The 15,537-nt window shown below is 59.7% G+C and overlaps 8 protein-coding genes across 8 annotated transcripts in view; 5 read left to right on the forward strand and 3 right to left on the reverse strand.

Moving 5' to 3' along the window:
* Window positions 1–7: 7 nt before the first annotated feature.
* On the forward strand, window positions 8–1,495 carry SPRG_02507 (hypothetical protein; the record flags this gene model as incomplete). Its single annotated transcript, XM_012341080.1, has 10 exons — window positions 8–176; window positions 218–429; window positions 480–577; window positions 619–779; window positions 848–916; window positions 970–1,001; window positions 1,048–1,125; window positions 1,167–1,242; window positions 1,289–1,345; window positions 1,397–1,495. The coding sequence occupies exons 1-10, from the start codon at window positions 69–71 to the stop codon at window positions 1,493–1,495; spliced, it is 990 nt and encodes a 329-aa protein (XP_012196470.1). The 5' UTR covers window positions 8–68.
* Window positions 1,496–1,673: 178 nt separating this feature from the next.
* SPRG_02508 (hypothetical protein) lies at window positions 1,674–3,227 on the forward strand (the record flags this gene model as incomplete). Its single annotated transcript, XM_012341081.1, has 9 exons — window positions 1,674–1,965; window positions 2,013–2,119; window positions 2,170–2,354; window positions 2,407–2,452; window positions 2,530–2,613; window positions 2,665–2,760; window positions 2,813–2,917; window positions 2,964–3,089; window positions 3,135–3,227. The coding sequence occupies exons 1-9, from the start codon at window positions 1,686–1,688 to the stop codon at window positions 3,225–3,227; spliced, it is 1,122 nt and encodes a 373-aa protein (XP_012196471.1). The 5' UTR covers window positions 1,674–1,685.
* Window positions 3,228–3,291: 64 nt separating this feature from the next.
* SPRG_02509 (hypothetical protein) lies at window positions 3,292–4,757 on the reverse strand (the record flags this gene model as incomplete). Its single annotated transcript, XM_012341082.1, has 6 exons — window positions 3,292–3,510; window positions 3,558–3,616; window positions 3,664–3,796; window positions 3,853–3,970; window positions 4,032–4,398; window positions 4,433–4,757. The coding sequence occupies 6 exons, from the start codon at window positions 4,755–4,757 to the stop codon at window positions 3,292–3,294; spliced, it is 1,221 nt and encodes a 406-aa protein (XP_012196472.1).
* Window positions 4,758–5,407: 650 nt separating this feature from the next.
* On the forward strand, window positions 5,408–8,600 carry SPRG_02510 (hypothetical protein; the record flags this gene model as incomplete). The annotated part of the gene is made up of 11 exons (XM_012341083.1): window positions 5,408–5,911; window positions 5,959–6,033; window positions 6,078–6,341; window positions 6,383–6,649; window positions 6,717–6,827; window positions 6,875–7,575; window positions 7,621–7,715; window positions 7,775–7,845; window positions 7,891–8,028; window positions 8,076–8,308; window positions 8,356–8,600. The coding sequence occupies 11 exons, from the start codon at window positions 5,408–5,410 to the stop codon at window positions 8,576–8,578; spliced, it is 2,682 nt and encodes an 893-aa protein (XP_012196473.1). The 3' UTR covers window positions 8,579–8,600.
* SPRG_02511 (atypical/ABC1/ABC1-B protein kinase) lies at window positions 8,563–10,633 on the reverse strand (the record flags this gene model as incomplete). The annotated part of the gene is made up of 9 exons (XM_012341084.1): window positions 8,563–8,775; window positions 8,823–8,924; window positions 8,976–9,076; window positions 9,126–9,398; window positions 9,440–9,664; window positions 9,717–9,797; window positions 9,848–10,129; window positions 10,177–10,519; window positions 10,566–10,633. 9 exons carry the CDS (start codon window positions 10,631–10,633, stop codon window positions 8,661–8,663), a joined length of 1,590 nt encoding a protein of 529 aa, XP_012196474.1. The 3' UTR covers window positions 8,563–8,660.
* A 270-nt stretch (window positions 10,634–10,903) lies between these two features.
* Window positions 10,904–12,227, reverse strand: SPRG_02512 (hypothetical protein). Its single transcript, XM_012341085.1, has 4 exons — window positions 11,816–12,227; window positions 11,526–11,760; window positions 11,260–11,479; window positions 10,904–11,210 (listed from the first exon to the last, which is right to left on the reverse strand). Exons 1-4 carry the CDS (start codon window positions 12,177–12,179, stop codon window positions 10,977–10,979), a joined length of 1,053 nt encoding a protein of 350 aa, XP_012196475.1. The 5' UTR covers window positions 12,180–12,227; the 3' UTR covers window positions 10,904–10,976.
* Window positions 12,228–12,659: 432 nt separating this feature from the next.
* Window positions 12,660–13,239, forward strand: SPRG_02513 (hypothetical protein). Its single transcript, XM_012341086.1, has one exon. It carries the CDS (start codon window positions 12,715–12,717, stop codon window positions 13,153–13,155), a length of 441 nt encoding a protein of 146 aa, XP_012196476.1. The 5' UTR covers window positions 12,660–12,714; the 3' UTR covers window positions 13,156–13,239.
* Window positions 13,240–13,808: 569 nt separating this feature from the next.
* SPRG_19427 (hypothetical protein) overlaps window positions 13,809–15,537 on the forward strand; it is a gene marked incomplete at both ends in the record, with an annotated part of 2,058 nt that continues 329 nt past the window's right edge. Inside the window, 4 exons of the mRNA XM_012341271.1 lie at window positions 13,809–14,417; window positions 14,460–14,552; window positions 14,616–14,702; window positions 14,754–15,289. Of these exons, the coding sequence (XP_012196661.1) occupies window positions 13,809–14,417; window positions 14,460–14,552; window positions 14,616–14,702; window positions 14,754–15,289 (1,325 nt within the window). The remainder of the gene's footprint in view (window positions 14,418–14,459; window positions 14,553–14,615; window positions 14,703–14,753; window positions 15,290–15,537) is intronic.

Raw genomic sequence — 15,537 nt, forward strand, 5'->3', positions numbered from 1 at the left:
GAGATGGCTTGGGCGAGGATCTTGACCATGCCCATGACCACGAGCGCAACTTGGCGAGTATCTGTGCGATGCTGGACGCCAGTGGTCTCTCGCCATGGGTCCGAGAGAAGAGCAAGGACGTGTTTGCGTGCTTGGCGCGCGCCGAAGCCCGCGCCCACGGTGCCAGCGTCGACCAAGTACGTTCCATCTACTTGGTCTTTTTCTACAACGTGCGCAGGTGCATTTCCATGAAGTCGGTGCGATCGACAGCATCATCGACACGGTCGGGTCTGTCCTCGCCCTCGAGCTCTTGCATGTCGACGAGGTGCACTGCTCGCCGCTGCCGTACTCGAACGGCTTTGTCAAGTGCATGCACGGTCTCATGCATGTGCCCGTGCCAGCGACGCTTGACCTCATGCAAGGCGTCCCCGTCATTCCGGCGCCCAAAGGGCAATGTCATCGCTTCCTCTAGTATTTTGACATTTTCCGTGCTATTCTAGAGCAACGGGCGAGCTTGTGACGCCGACGGGCATGAGTCTCATGAAGGCACTCGCCACATCGTTTGGCCCACCACCGGCGTTCATCCCACACACGCACGGTAGGGCGGTAGCACCATGGTAGCCAAATCAACGTTCGCAGGGAGTGGCGCCGGCACCAAGGACTTTCCCGGGCACGCCAACATTGTGCGCGTCGTCATCGGTGACGCGACGCATCCCATGACTCATCGTCCGACGCCAAGCCCAAGCAACGACGAGAGCATCGTCGTCCTCGAGACGAACCTCGATGACATGAACCCGCAGGTAATAAGACCGCAGTAGCGTCCGTCAAGCCTGGAGCGAGACGGTTCTAGCCCGAAATTGATGCGTAGATTTTAAGCCACGTCCAAGAGCTCCTCTTTGACCAAGGGGCGCTGGATGTGTGGTGGCAGCCCATTCAGGTTCTCCTCCTATCCCTTGCGTACATCACAAAGTTGATGATGCTGCATGCCAGATGAAGAAGAACCGGCCGGGCATCCTCCTCTCGTACTTTTGCAAGGCTCATGCTCAACGCCTCATCGAAATGAGATAGCGTGCTGTGTCTTCCCGACGGCGTTAACACTCTCTCCACCACGCTTTTTTGCGAGACCACAACCCTCGGCATCCGCCGGTACGGTCGCGCAACGTCACGTAGCCTTTGAATGGCATTAGGCGCACGATGGAACGCGCTGTGCTCCAGCGCTCGTCCATGACCGTCACCTCGTTGTACGGCCCTGCCTCGGTCAAGGTAGGATCGACGACTGCAACCAGCACGGCCGACACGGACCGCGTAGGTGGGGTATCTCAACGGCGCACCTGTGAACGTCCAGCCAGAGTTTGACGACTGCCAGGTAGACGCGATAGCGTGCGTACGTGCCTAAATCAACCGCGGTGGTGCGTAGAAGCTCGCGCTCGCTGCCAATGTCCCGATCAAGACGGTGCTCGCCGAGGTGCAAGCGCTCGCACGCGCCAGCTTGAAGAAGGAAGCGCCCGTGGCCTAGTCACGACATCTTCCTAGCTAGTACATGTTTCTGCCGCTGTTGATAACATGCTTCCTGAAGCAAAGACCACTTCGTTCCGTGTGCATCCAGCCAAGTACATGACCGCGTTCTGGTGGCGCCAAATTTGAAGTCCTATTATCCGTACGTCCGGATAAAATGTAGCAATCTGCTGGAAGGTCGAATTTGAGCGATGGCACAGGTTGGCGTCTTGGTGTGCTTGGACGTGCCGGTCGGCAGCGAGTTTGGCGTCGACTACGAGGCCTTTCGCACAGCAGAGCGCTTCCAAGGTGTCAAGCTCCTTCCTGCGGGGCTGCACTTTGTATTTTACGCCTCCAGTGGCGACCAAGACGGGATCCGCCAAGGATTTTTCATGCACGTGAACGCCGGCGACGTCCAGCTGCGCAAGTGGTCGCACGAGACCGAAGAGCTCTTGCCGCTCACGGATGCGCGCGACGCAGAGAACCTCACACGTGCGTGCGATGCGAGATCGATTAGCTAATTCAGGCCATGCGCACAGGCGCGGTTCGCGGCTTCCAGCTCGATGGCAACCTCGGCGCGTACCCGCAAAAGCACGCCAAGACATGGCGCCGCCTCTCCAAGTACATCTCGGCCAACGTGCTGCGCGTACGCTTCCTCATCGATTCCAGGTGGTGGTTAACGAGGTTGCCCATTAGCGCTGTGGCATCACGCTGGGCGCGACCATCATGCCGGGCGACCCGGACGTCATGTCGACCAACGAACCGTCGACACTGACGCCGTACTTTCCCAATACGGCGCAAACCGCGCGATTCACGCCACTGAGAAAGCCAGCACTGTCTCGATCTGCCGCCGAAGTCACCATGTTCCATGTCGACTCGAGGTACGAGCTCTCTTCTTTTGTATGACGGGATGGCCCATGCGACGACTGGTAGTGAGCACCTCGAGCAATTACTGGCCGAGCACTTCAACAACGACTGGGTACATTCCCATATATCGTCTTCTTCTCTTATTGTCTTATTGTCCATCCTAATACACCGTATCGTGTCGCTGCGTAGAAAGAACTCGTCGGCGAGCTCCAGCTGTCGTTCGTGCTCTTCCTCCTCATTTCGTCGCTGGACGCACTCACGCAGTGGAAGCAGGTACCTCGTAATCCTCTTTGAATCCATCCATAAACCTAGCCCTTGTCTTAGATGGTCTGGCTGCTGTGCTCGAGCGAAGCCGCGGTCGAGACGATGCCGGACCTCTTCATCGCGTTCCTCAAGCTCATGCACACACACCTCGAGCAGGTATAATAGTCGTTGCTAGGCGGTGCCATCCCGTCGCCAACGATCCTCGTAGGTGGGCGCCGAGTTTTTCCAAGACGAAGTCGCGCAAGAGAACTTTCTACAAGCGTCGCTCGCATCCCTCTTCGAGATCCTTCACGACGACACGCTCCACCCCAAGGTACTCGCCTCCGCAGCGGACGACGTCGACCGATCGCTTGTTGTAGCTGCTGGCCGCGTCCCAGAAGCTCCAGGTCTTTCTGCAGCAAAAGTTCAACCTGCGCTTTGACGTGCTCGGGACCTTTGCATTTGGCGACGACGAGTGCGCCCCGACCTTTGTGTTGCCGGACGAGGTACGCTTGATGCCCATGGCATGTCCATCCGATCCTTTGGTGTAGCTTCCTGCGTACGTCTTTACCGCCGATGTGCTCGACGACGACGCCAACGCGCGTGCCGCTGCCGCGCTCTTCCACGGAGCCTCTCGCTCCTAGAACGCATGGATAGGTTGTCTCTATCTGTATGGGATGGCGTTAGATATGCTCTAAGACGCCGCGTCTAAATGTACGGGACGGAGCCAATGACACCGAACTCGACAATCTTCCACCGCAGCGCCATCTCGTCTTCGTCGTACTCGCGTCGGAAGGCAAACACGTAAAAGTTGGCCTTGATCTCGTCTTCGGCGCCTTCGATGATCTCGCCTTCGCGGTTCCGAATGCAGTGGATCTGCTGCGCCATGAGCTGCAGACCAATGACCGGCGCCTGCTTGTCCTCGGCCTACGAACACCACTAAGTTCTCGTTGCTGTTGTCGCGTCTCGCGCACCGAGAGCGCGATCACCGTGACGTCACGAATCGCGAGCACGTTCGGGTCGACGACCAAGCCTATCGCATTGCTTCAGAAAACGACTTCGAGGCGAGGATCCAAGTACCGTCCGTCTTGCGCTCGCGGATCGCCATGTTGACGGTGCTGTACGCAGCTTCGCCCATCCACTTTTTCAGGTCGCGGCTGTTGCCCTTGAGGAACGCATCGAGCACGAACGGCACCACCGACTCGGCCACGTTCTAGAACGAGCATGGCGTGAGTCATCTTGACGCGCCAAGAGGCAAGGTGTGCGTACGTCCTTCCATTCCTCGACGTTGAACGACGGGTCGGCGCGGCGGATCTCGCGGATCGCAATACTTTCGGCTGTCTCGCCAAAGAGGCCGTCGTAGATCGACGAGAGCCGGTAGACCCACCTAATGCAGACAATGAATTGCGTGTCATGCCGGAGGATGGCATGAGGATGCAGAGACGTACGGGTTCTGACTCGTCTCCCAGTACTCACGCACGTCTTCGGTGGCGTCACCAATCTTGTCCTTGGCGACCTTGGCCCCCGACCCGACGGTTTGGCCGGCCTTGGTCTTGGCCGCGAGCCGCGCCGCCTCGAGAAGGCCCTGGATGATCGGCGTTTCCTTGAGGCGCGCGCCGATGCGGTCCCACGCGGTCTGCTCGCCCTTGACGAGCACCATGGCCGTCGGCCCCGTGTACGGCGCGGCCTCTTCCTCGTCGTCGTCGGTCACGGGCTTGGCGACCTTCTTCTCCGAGAGCGATGACGTGAGCGTCTCTTCGACCGACTTCTTTTGCCGGCGCCAAAGACCTCGAAGAAGGTTTCGACGAGCGTCTCCTTGGCGCCCGACGTGTCGCCGAGGACCTTGGACGTCGCCGAGTTGAGCGGGTCGAAAACTTGGACTTGGCCTCCTTGACGTACTCGCTCTTGCCGGCCTCGGCGGCCGCCTGATCGCGCACCTCGCGCATCGCGGCTTCAAAGGCCTCGCGCTTCTCCTTGGCGCGCTTCTCAAACTCGTCGCGGGCTTCCTTGGACTTGTCCGCCGTCTCCTTGACGACCTCCTGCACCGCTTCGTTCTTCTCGAGCTTGGCGAGCTCTTCCTTGACCTGCTCCGTGAACTTGGAGAAGAAGCTCATGGAGCGGGCCGGCGCCATGCGGCGAGCGGCCGCGGTCTTGAGCAGCGCGTGGCGAAGCATCGAGAAGTTGGCGACCACGAAAAATGAAATTGCAGTTTGCTCGACGGACAGCCTGGCCGCATTTTAGCCAATCACCGTGCGCGGCGCCTTGAGGCTAATCGCACGCAACATTGCCACCCAAGGATGGGCATCCCTCAAATGCTACATTTATGCTGCATAAATGCATAATCGCAACTGCAGTAGAACCGACGATCGTGCCATCGTGAGATGCTATAAGGAGGCAGCACCAGGTCTCGATACCCCAGCTTCCGGCTTGTATGGAAGCAGGATGCTACGGTACAACGTGCCTCAACGGTGGCGTCGGCGACCAGCGAGCTCGATCGACGTGTTGTTGCACGCATCATTCACCTTCTTGAAGATGCTGAGACAGCTCTCCATCGAATCTCTAGGACCTTCTTGGGCTTTGATATCTAGAGCTGGCTTGAAGGTCTGAGACCTCGGGTGGCCGTTGATGGTCGTCGAGGGGTACAGCTCGCATCACCTCGTGTCATGGCGCCACCAGCGGCATAGCAGTACCGGTAGTTGAAGCGCGCAGGCTCGTCTTGCACGCAGTGTCATAGTATTGTGGACACTCTGTCTCTCTTCTTTCGTGTCAGAAGTTGGCCTGTCTACTCGCCCGTTTCGCGGAGGAAACTGTTTGTGGCGCGGTGATGCCAATCGACATCTCGCTCGATGCGACGCTGCTCAAGCAACTCGGTCGGCGCGTCGAGTCGCTTCCAAACGTCGACAACTCGGGCGACACGGCGGTCGAAGTCTTTGCCGATCTCGCGGTGATTGGCGCCGTCCTGCCGTCGTCGGCCAAGTTTGAGCATGAGCTCGACACGGAGATTCCGGTTCCGTTCCATCTGCAGGGCACGACCGACTTTGACGACGGCATTGGCTTGTCCAAGCGCCGCCAGCTGCGCCGAGCACCGCGCGTCGTGCAAGGCATCATGCGCTTTTGGCAGGTGTTTCCGAAGCTTCACGTCATTGGCGACGAAGTCGTGACCAAGACCGAGTACGCGGAAGTGATGCTGCTCGTCTTCAAGGTGCTTCGGCCAAGTGACTTTGACATCTACGAAGCCCTCGACCAAATCGGCAAGGACTGGACGAGCGACTCGAAGGGAAAAAATACCATGGACGCCATCATGTTTATCGATGCGTTCTTCGAGTTGGTACTACCTGCAACGTGTCGTTTTCGAGTCATCTTGTCTGTGTGTAGGTGGACCTCTGGACGTGCGACGTGGAAGAAGCCACGTATGTGCAATTTCTCCAGTTGCTCTACGAGCGCATCACGGTACCACTGCCGTGCGATCGATGGATCGATTGATATGTTGATAGATTCGCACGGTTGTCTTCTTTGACGGCAGCGTCTTGCGCGTGGCGGTCGCTGATACATCCAAGACCGCCGCGCAGCTCATTGCGAGCGGCGTGCCATTGGCCGCCGTGAGTGCGTTCAACCACATTGCAAAGTTTGTCAAGCCCAAAATCCAAACGATCGGTGACCTCGCGGACGCCGATGTCGTCGATGTCGAGAAGCTTCGGCAGCAGTACATTGAACACAACAACCTCTCAACGCAGCGACTCGGCGCCGAGCTCTTTGAAGTACGCTACGCTACGTAGAAGGGTCTTTTATCCGTGTCTAGATTCTGGAGCTCATCACGCGCGTGACAGCGGGCGCCGTCAACAGCCTCGACTCGCTGCAAGGCTTGGTGGATGCAGACGCACAAGCCATCGACTGCATTCGCGCTGTTTTCATTCGCGCCCAAGGCATCTCAAGAACGCAGCAGACCCTCAAGCACAACATCATTGCCGAGCTTCATAAATTTGGGGTCACCGACACCATGCTCTCAGACAGCAGCATGACCGAAAAGTACCTCCAACTCTTTGACCTTTTTTGCGTCAAAACGGGGGTACACCAATATTGTCTATACGGCGTGAATGTAATGGACACGATGACGAGATGGATGATATGCGTAGGTGGAAATTCAAGAGACGGCGCGCTTGGAGCTTGAGCGCATTCGGCGCGAACTCGACAAGCACGGCCTCGACGACGTCCCGCCGCATCAAGTGGAAGCCACTTACCACGAGGTAGACACAAGTCTTGCATCGACGACGACCTAAACGGCTCGCGCTAGTATTACGCCGACGTAATCGAAACGAGTGGCCCCAAGACGGTTGAGAAGGCAAAGGCCTGGATTCAAAACAGCACGGAGGAGACAATCGCGCCGTTCATTCAGAAAGACGAGCCGTCGTTTTCGCCCATTGCGGATGCCAAGCCGTTCACTGCAGACGACACGGCGTTCCAAGTACTCGTGACGCCGTTGGAGGAGCCACCCCCGAAGCCACGAGACCCGACACCCCCCGCGACGCCACCACGGCCTACGACCCCGCCACAGCAACGTGCCGCGTCGCCCAAGCCCATCACACCACCCCGGGCGTCACCACCCCGCCGAACGGCCACCCCTCCCGTCGTGGACCAACCGAGACCCCCTACCCCCGAATCGGCAAGCATCGAGCCGCCAAGCTTTGAGCTCGAGATTGAGACACCCCGACCCGTATCGCCCGAGCCCGAGCCTGTTCGAGAGCCGACGCCAGTACTATGTATCGCACCCGAAGTGATTGTACAAGACGTTTGCGCCGTCCAAGAGCTTGTACAAGACCCGCCATGTCTTGACGAAGTGTCGGCTGTCGTCGCGGACGCCTTCGTGGAGGAGACGGTCGTGGAGGTCTCGGAAGCGCCGCCGGGCGAAGAGTACCGACGAACCGGTATCGCCATCGTCCGCGAGGAGCGCAAGGTGCTGAGAACCAGCGCGCAAGCGACCAAGAAGAAGAGCTCGTACGTAGCGCACTTCGCATGCAGTACGCTCCAAGCGTGACGTAGGACGGCCGAGCCGCCCCGTGTGGCCGAAGTTCTCGTCACAGGCAGCGCGACCGATAGCGTCGGCCGGTACATTCATTTGCTCGGCCTCACGGACGGTGCGTCCTCATTCGATGATCGCATGTCATTTTCCACGCTCACTTCGTATTGACATCAGTGGTGCAAGCGCCTGGCGACGCCGAGGCCATCGCTCTCCTCGCGCCCAATTCCTCGAAAAAGATCGATCTCGTGCGTCGACACTATCAATGTATCGACTTGATACTTTTTACGTAGGTGTGCTACGTCGCGGGTCGCAACATGGACGATGCGCTGGCCAAGCTCGCGCTCTTTCGTACTGTCTACCGCCGACCAGTCATCATTGTCGGCGGCGACGAAGCCGATCCGGCGCTCACGCAGCGCATGTCGGACGCAGTACGCTGTCATCACGCATGCGCGTCCATCTCATGGCAGTGTATTAGTGCATGGCCCAAGGCGCTTTGTACTTTGCCGCACTGCCCGTGGACTTTCGGGAGCTCCGGAGTCAGCTCCAGAGCTTCCTCGATGCCGCACCGCACAAGTACCTCGTCAAGCAGCGAAAACAGTCGGTCACCGCCAACGCCAACGCGACCAACGCGACGACGCGACTGAAGCCGGTTAAGGGCAACCACAAACTGCAGCCAATCACCGAGAGCTCGTCGTCGCCAAAGAAGCGGTAGTCCGCAGAACCAACACTTACATATTTCCTCAGACGATATGTAGAACATGGCTCGCAGAAGAGCCGGTACCAAGCACGACGCACCTCCCGGCGCTGCCAGTGCGCGCCAAGGCGCCAGAGCTACGCAACGCCGACAAGCCCCTCGCTGCACTCGTACCCCACAAGCCCGTGGCGCTCATCGGAGGCGCTCCGTCGCCGCGGTCACCCCGGCGCGCCGCAGAGTCCTCACCGCGTCGCAACTCAGACCAACCGTCGCTGTCAATTTAAGAAAGCTCGAGCCCTTTCCAACCCTCTACTTGTCGTATCTTGAGGTGTCGATTGCGTGGCGATATCGTGTCTGCTGCAAATGCTAGCCAGTGGCCTTGTCAGGCCCGACGTCAATGCCGTAGTAGCGCTGGTAGAGCCCCATCGCGGTGTCAATCAATCGCAGGCGCAGCTTCAAGTTGGCGTACTCGACCTGAAACCTACGCCATCGCGGCTTTTAAAACTGCGTGTTTCTACTCGGACGCACCAGAACGTCTCGCGCCACGTCATGGGTGCCACCGCGTCGCGCTGGGCGTGGTCTTGGACGAGGCCTTTCATAGCGTACTTGCCAAAGACGTGAAAGCGTTGGCTACACGCACGCCACTCATTGCTTCGCCCTTTCAATACCATTCGTGCGTACCGCGACGAGCCGCCGAGCTCCTTGTTGAGCGAGCGCGTCAAGTTGGTCGAGCGCAACACAAAGAGCATGTCCCGTGGCAGCGTCTCTAGAAACGCCGTGACCTACGTACACGGCATCTCTCCATGTCGCAAGTATCCTATATGGTCATACGTCGCCGCGCTCAAGCGCTTTAAGATCTTGGATGATCGCGGCGCGGTCGGCGGCCGAGATTTGACCCGCGAGTTTGTTGTTGCTGTGCATGCCGCGGTAGGTAAAGATGAGCGGGAGCAGCTTGGCGTATTGCTTGATGCCGAATTTGTCGCTGCACGCGTCGACGAGCGCCGCGTCACGCAGCAACAGCCCTTTCCACAGTTCGCAAAAGGTAATGCGGAAGGTTTCGTCCAGCTGCCGGTAGAGGCCATGGTCGAGAAGGATGATTTGCGCCTACGACGCTGCGTCAGGATATCTTCTAGAATGATCAAGACCTCGTTGGGCAGGCTCGGGTGGCGGCGCACGAAGAGGTTGCCCGGGTGCGGGTCGCAGTGCACAAACCCCGAGCAAAAGAGCATCTCGGCAAAAAGCGACGAGACGTGCTTGGCGACGACGAGCGGACGGAGGTGCATGCGTTCGATCGCGTCCGTGTCGGTGACTTTGGCCCCGCGCATAAACTCCATCGTCAAGACGCGTGTCGTGCTGTACGCGTCCAGCACCTATCAATATATCAAGTTGGACGATCAACTCGATACAAAGAGAAAGGTAGACCTTGGGAATGTACACGAACGGGTTGTTCTGGAACAAATGCGCAATTTTGCGACTATTTTGCTTCTCCGCGTCAAAGTTCAACTAGACCACTTGTCAACCAACCTCCAAGTTGAAGAGATGTAGGTGTGTACCTCGGCGTGGAGTGCGGTTTCCATCTCGGGCACGAGCCACGACATGTCAATGTCCCACGTATAGTTCATGGCCCGAATGGCTTGTGCGACGCTCCAGAGGTCCGAGCCCATCTGCAACGCGAGTGCCGGGTACTGCACCTTGACCGCGACCTCGACACCGTCCTTGGTCACCGCGCGGTGCACTTGCGCAAGCGACGCAGCGGCAATCGGTGTGTCGTCAAATTCGCTGAACAGCTCGTCGATTGGAGCGCCGAGTTCGGCGACGATGGCCGCTTTCGCTTCCTACACATGAATCTCGCACCGTTGGCATCGCCTACAGTCGGTCGCACCTCGCCGGATACGGGGCGCGCTTGGTCCTGGAGCTGGCTCAGCGTCGACGTGTACTCGGCCGGGAGGCCATGGTTCATGGATGCAATCTGCTGGCCCATCTTGGTAAAGACGCCGCCGTTCTGCAAGCACAAATGCAGCAGTCGCTGCGCCGTGCGCAAATTGAACGCTTGCAGCGCGCTCTTGTATGCGACCATGGCCGGGTCTTTGGCGTCGTTCAGCGATGGCGGACCAACGTCAGCGTCGGTGGTTGTCGTAGCAGGCTTTTTGGGCACATGGAGCTTAAAGTCGACGAACGTGGACGCGCCGGCGTAGGCGACGCGGCCAGCGCGTGACGGTACATGGCTACGGCCTTGTTAGCTCCATACGCAGTAGCCGCGAGGTGTCGTACCCGGATGCGTAGTCAGTGCTGATGAGGACGAGCCCGAGCGCGCCAAGTCGCCGGGCGGTGGGTTGCATCTTTTCGAATTGGAATGAACGCAGCGGACTTCCATACAAGACCCAAATCAACCTGCAATCTGCGTTGGCCAATCAAACGCGAGACACAAACTTCGAACAGCCAATGGCATCGATGCGTTGCGATCAACTTGTGGGCGAGCTTCGAGCGAAGGGCGACGTCGAACGCAGTCCGACGGTACGCGCCGGTCGATGCGAGGTCGACGTTATCCAATGGCGCCGTATCCTATCCCATCATCGACTATCCTAGCTGCATCGCGACGAAGAGAGAAAGTGTTGACGACTCTCATCATTAATCGAACGCACTTGTACGCAGTAGCAGTAATACATGCAGAAGGAATGGCGACTACGGCATGGGAAGCGCCGCTGCCGACGGCGCGCGGTCCATAAAGACACCCTTCGCACTTACTTTACTGAGGCAGCAGTAGTACTTGGGCAAATTCGCCTCGAGATCCGTGGGGGTCGGCTGCTGCATCCATACAGGGATGTCAAACGTCTGAGCTTGCTGGCGCCCGAGGAGGTTGACGCCAAAGTAGCCGCCTTGCAGCATGACGCGGTGGGGTAGCGTAAACACTTGGCTCTACGCATCGTCGTCTGTCAAGCTACGTGTCGTCTGCGAGGCGTTCTACCGTCATTTCGTTGCGCACGTCGTAGGCGGGTGTTGTGTAAAAGGGTTCGCTGTCGAGCAGGTCGGCGAAGAACGAGAAGGACACTTGGCGTGGCCCGTACGTTGGCGCCCCCGGGTGCCAAAACACGCGGTAGGGCACGACCTCGACCGATTGCACGACGCATGGTCCCCGCATGCGGTAGTAGATCGAGTCGGTCGCGTGCGGATCGGTCGACGCCGCACTACGCATGTCCATCGTCGTCGGTACCCTGACCGTGGTGTCGCTACCTGCTCCAGTAGCACGAGTTGCCCGACGAGCAGCCGCATAGCATCTGGATTGTCTCGCCGAGCGACGAGTTGCGCCGCGTGAGGAGGCGAAACATGGTAAACGTGGGCAGCTCTTGCAAGTTGTACGGCAGCAAAAGCTCTTCCGATCGCTCGTAGCGCTGGATCTCGCGCAAGCACTTGGAAAGCTTGAGCGTGTTGGCAGGCGCTTCGCTGTCCCTGTCGGCCGACGAGTACTCTACGCAAGAATACGCCACGTGATAAGGGCGCATGAGCAGCAAGAAGTGGCGTACTAATGACATCGAGAATGAGCTCGGTTTGGCCGAATTTGTCGGTCGTCGCCAGCGACCCTAGGCATGCGAGTCGCTTCCACGGGTACTGCCGGCGGTTGAGGTGCGACGGGCTCGGGCCATGGAGACCCGCGACGTATTGGAACCACTTGGCCTTGTCGAATGCGACGCTCTTCACGGCGTCGGCCTTCCAGCAGTTGAAGCCTTCGACTTGCGCCCGGAATTTGGAATGCGTCGCCTCGAGCCGGTGGGCCTCGACGTGGTTCAAGTACAGAAGGACCTTGGCGAGGAGCTCGATGGGCAGCTCGACGAGCGCGCTCTCCCTGGCCGGCGGCGGCGACGACGAGGACGGGCGCCAGAAGAACATGGGCTGGTCGACTACGCTCGAGGAATGAGCTCGACCTTGGCTTCTTTGATCCGACAATCGAACAAATTCGAGCGATCATCTTCAAGCAGCGTAACCGGATCCTTCGAAAGTCTGGCTAATCGCACGCCATTCCTTTCGGTAGCGCAGCAACCCTTGCCGTGCGCCGTCGCTTGCGGTCCCTCGCCGACCACCTTGCCGTTCACGTCGCTGCGCGCAAGCCACATCTCGTGCTACAAAGGATCGAACTTCCGTGTGGCCCCTGCACAGGCAAGCCCGCCGCCGCCAAGTTGCGTGGAATTAAACAATCGGTACAGCTGATTCATGCGGCTTTTCTCTCGAGACGTGCGACGAAACGTGGCGGCCGCAGCTGCGAGATGCTAAAGCCCTCGCCCTGCGTATTAGCATTGACCGTCGAGGAGGGTGAGGACGGAAGCGCCGGTATCCTTCGAGCACGCCCTTTCGCCACGTCCGCCGACGACCGTTGAGCGGACCAATCAGCGAGCGCCTGGCTAAAACCCAGTCGCGCAAGTGCAAAATGGCAGCAGGGCGCACAGCGGTGCTCGTCCTCGTCTCGCTGAGTCTCGCGACGACGGACGCCTTCTCGACGTACCGGCTGCGCATCCCGAACGGCCTCAGCGTCGAAGGCTTTGCGGCTGTCGGGCACGTCAACAAGGTCGGCGGCGGCCAGCCGACGCAGTTTGGCATCGACTTCGAGCGGGCCGGCGGGCGCTGGAACGCTGCGCTGTGCGCTCTCGACTCGGACGGCGACGGCGCCACGAACGGCGAAGAGCTCGGGGACCCGTGTTGCGAGTGGCGCGTCGGCCTCCCCGTGCGACCCAACCCGAGATCGCCAGGACATCCCGATGCGTTTACGGCTTCGGAGCTTGCGGCGATGAAGTGCACGCCGTCCACGGCCAAGACGCCGCTGCCCAATGCGCCTGCATCCACCGACGGGTCGGACGCCAAAGATCTCTAGTCCTGCGCTAGTATGATCGTCGGTGCCATACGCCCTGTCCATCATGTTGTCCTCGTCGACTTGTAAGATTCTTGATTGCCGTGTCTTTGGGTGTGTCGCGCTACTACTACTACACGCGTCGCCTCTCTCTGCGGCCGTCGTTAGAGACGCTGCCCATCGCCCCCGCCGTGCGACAAGCCGGGGACCACGGTTCGCCAACGCCGACCTGCGCGCCATGCGCCCTTGGAGGAGGACGCCAGCCAGCACATTGCATTCGCCTGGCGTTCATGATTCCAGGAGCAGTAGGCTTCAAGCGGGCCCTCGCGCCGGCTAGATTCGGCGAGCGGAACCAGCGTACGTGTGGTACGAGCGGGAGGCGACCGAGAAACGCGCGCAGTGGCTTCAATGCCAAGGGTAGCACACGCGCCGAGGGCCATGGCGGCGCGCCGGACCGGCGGTCCCGCTGCTGAGCGTCGTGGCCCTTGCCTCGGCGTCAATGGTCGCGCTCGCTGTGGCCCGTCAAAGTACATACTTGGTGAGGCAACATCAAAAGCCGCAGGTCTCGAAAACACTTGGTTTTTGTATGGTTTCAGCTGCAACCACAAAAAGAACCACAACAAAAAATCTAGCAAGACCCCCCGACGGAGAGACTAAGACGACCGAGAAGCGACGCGATGGAGCTGACGCAGGACACGGACAAGGGCCACGAAGCGTCCATGAACTTGCGCCCGAAGACGATGTTTGCGATGAAGGGCCGCGCGCGGCCGAGCGAGACGGCCGCCGAGAGCTTCCTCCCAACATGGAACAAGGACAACGAGAAGAGGGCGAATGGCGACGACCGCCGCAAGGCCAGAGGTAGACAAGCACCCAGCCGGACGAGCACCGACAACAGCACTATCAGCAGCAACGATTCCGTGCTGCGGTACACGCGCGAAGAGCTCCTTGCACTGCACGTCGTGAGCACGACGCCGCCCGACCTTCCGGAGGGCACGCCCGTCATTTCGCCGGACGCCCTTCCGCCCGTCGGCAACCTCCCGTTCGACTATGAAGAAATCTACAAGCAGTGGGCGCTCAACCGGAACCGGGGCCGCGGCCGCGGCCGAGCGACCGGCGACAACAATGGCAACAACAACAACAACAACAACAACACGCGGGGCACGACCGGCAACAGCGCCTCGACGCGTGGACGCGCGGGCTCGATGGAAGACGGCGCGGAGAAGGGTCCTCGCCGGGGATCGGACGACATGACGGACCGCGATGGAGGCCGACGATGGGGCGAAAAGGTACATGCCGCCTCTGGCCGCTTCCCTCAAGCAAACGTGTAGAAGGGCGACGACCATTGGGAGCGCGGCGCCAAGATTGAAAAGGAGAACGACTTGTGGGACGATGTGGACACGGGCGGCGACACGCTGGACATGGTACCTCGAACAAAGCTGCTCCGGCAACGGCGCACAAGAAGAGCTCATACGCACTGCGCGTAGGGACTCTCGGACTTTGCGCATGCGGCTGAGCAATTCCGTGCCGAGATGGACGAGATGCATCGGCAGAACGGCACGACGCGCCCGGAAGTACGCAAGCTGCATCCGGCTCCGTCCTCTCACGGTTGTTGCACTGTTTAGTTCAAGGCCCAGGTGTCGCTCGAAAGCGAAGGGCAGTTTGAAGACAGCGTCGAGGAGGAAGAGGAGCCGCCGATGTGGGACATGCCTGCCAAGGCGGACGAGACAATCGACGAGATCCCGTCGCTGACGTCGGCGAATCCGCTGGCGGACCTCGCAGGCATGTCGTGGAGCATGCCTTCGGCGCCCGCGCTCCGCGTCTCGCCGCCCGTCGATGCGTGGTTCTACTTGGACCCGCAGGGATTGCAGCAAGGCCCGTTCAAGTCGGCCGAGATGCGCGAGTGGTTCGAAGCCGGGTACTTTAAGCCGCATTTGCCGATCCGGTTTGGCCACGAAGGCGACTTCGCGTCGTTGGCCAACCATTTCCGCCACGGCCAGATCCCGTTTGCGTCGCTTCCAAGCCCGAACCCGCAAGCCCAAGCCCAAGCCCAAGCCCAGGCTCAAGCCCAGGCCCAGGCCCAGGCCCTCGCGGCCGCAAAGGCACAGGAACAAGCCCGGCAGCAAGCGCTCTTGCAGCAAAAGCAGCTTGAGCAGCAGCAGTACTTGCTCCAGCAACAGCGCCTTTTGGAGCAGCGTCGCCAGGCCGAGGAGCGCATGCGGCTTGAAATGCAGCGCATGGAGCTGAGCCAAGCGCACCACCTCCAGCAGCAGCACCACCTCCAGCAAGAGCACGCACGCTTGGCGATGCTGCAGCAGCAGCAACAGCAGCAATTGCACCACCAGCAACTGCTTTTTCGTCAGCACCAACAACTTCTTTCCATCAACAATCAACAACAGCAGCAGCAGC

This window comes from Saprolegnia parasitica (genome assembly GCF_000151545.1).
Source record: "Saprolegnia parasitica CBS 223.65 unplaced genomic scaffold supercont2.6, whole genome shotgun sequence".
Classification (NCBI taxonomy): Eukaryota; Oomycota; class Saprolegniomycetes; order Saprolegniales; family Saprolegniaceae; genus Saprolegnia; species Saprolegnia parasitica.

Coding starts and splice junctions, on each gene's coding strand:
- SPRG_02513 (XM_012341086.1), top strand. CDS start 12,715: ATGGCAGCAGGGCGCACAGCGGTGCTCGTCCTCGTCTCGCTGAGTCTC.
- SPRG_02512 (XM_012341085.1), bottom strand. CDS start 12,179: ATGTTCTTCTGGCGCCCGTCCTCGTCGTCGCCGCCGCCGGCCAGGGAG. Junction 11,480..11,525: donor AACTCGTGCTACTGGAGCAG/GTAGCGACACCA, acceptor GGACATGCGTAG/TGCGGCGTCGACCGATCCGC. Junction 11,211..11,259: donor ACGTGCGCAACGAAATGACG/GTAGAACGCCTC, acceptor GACGATGCGTAG/AGCCAAGTGTTTACGCTACC.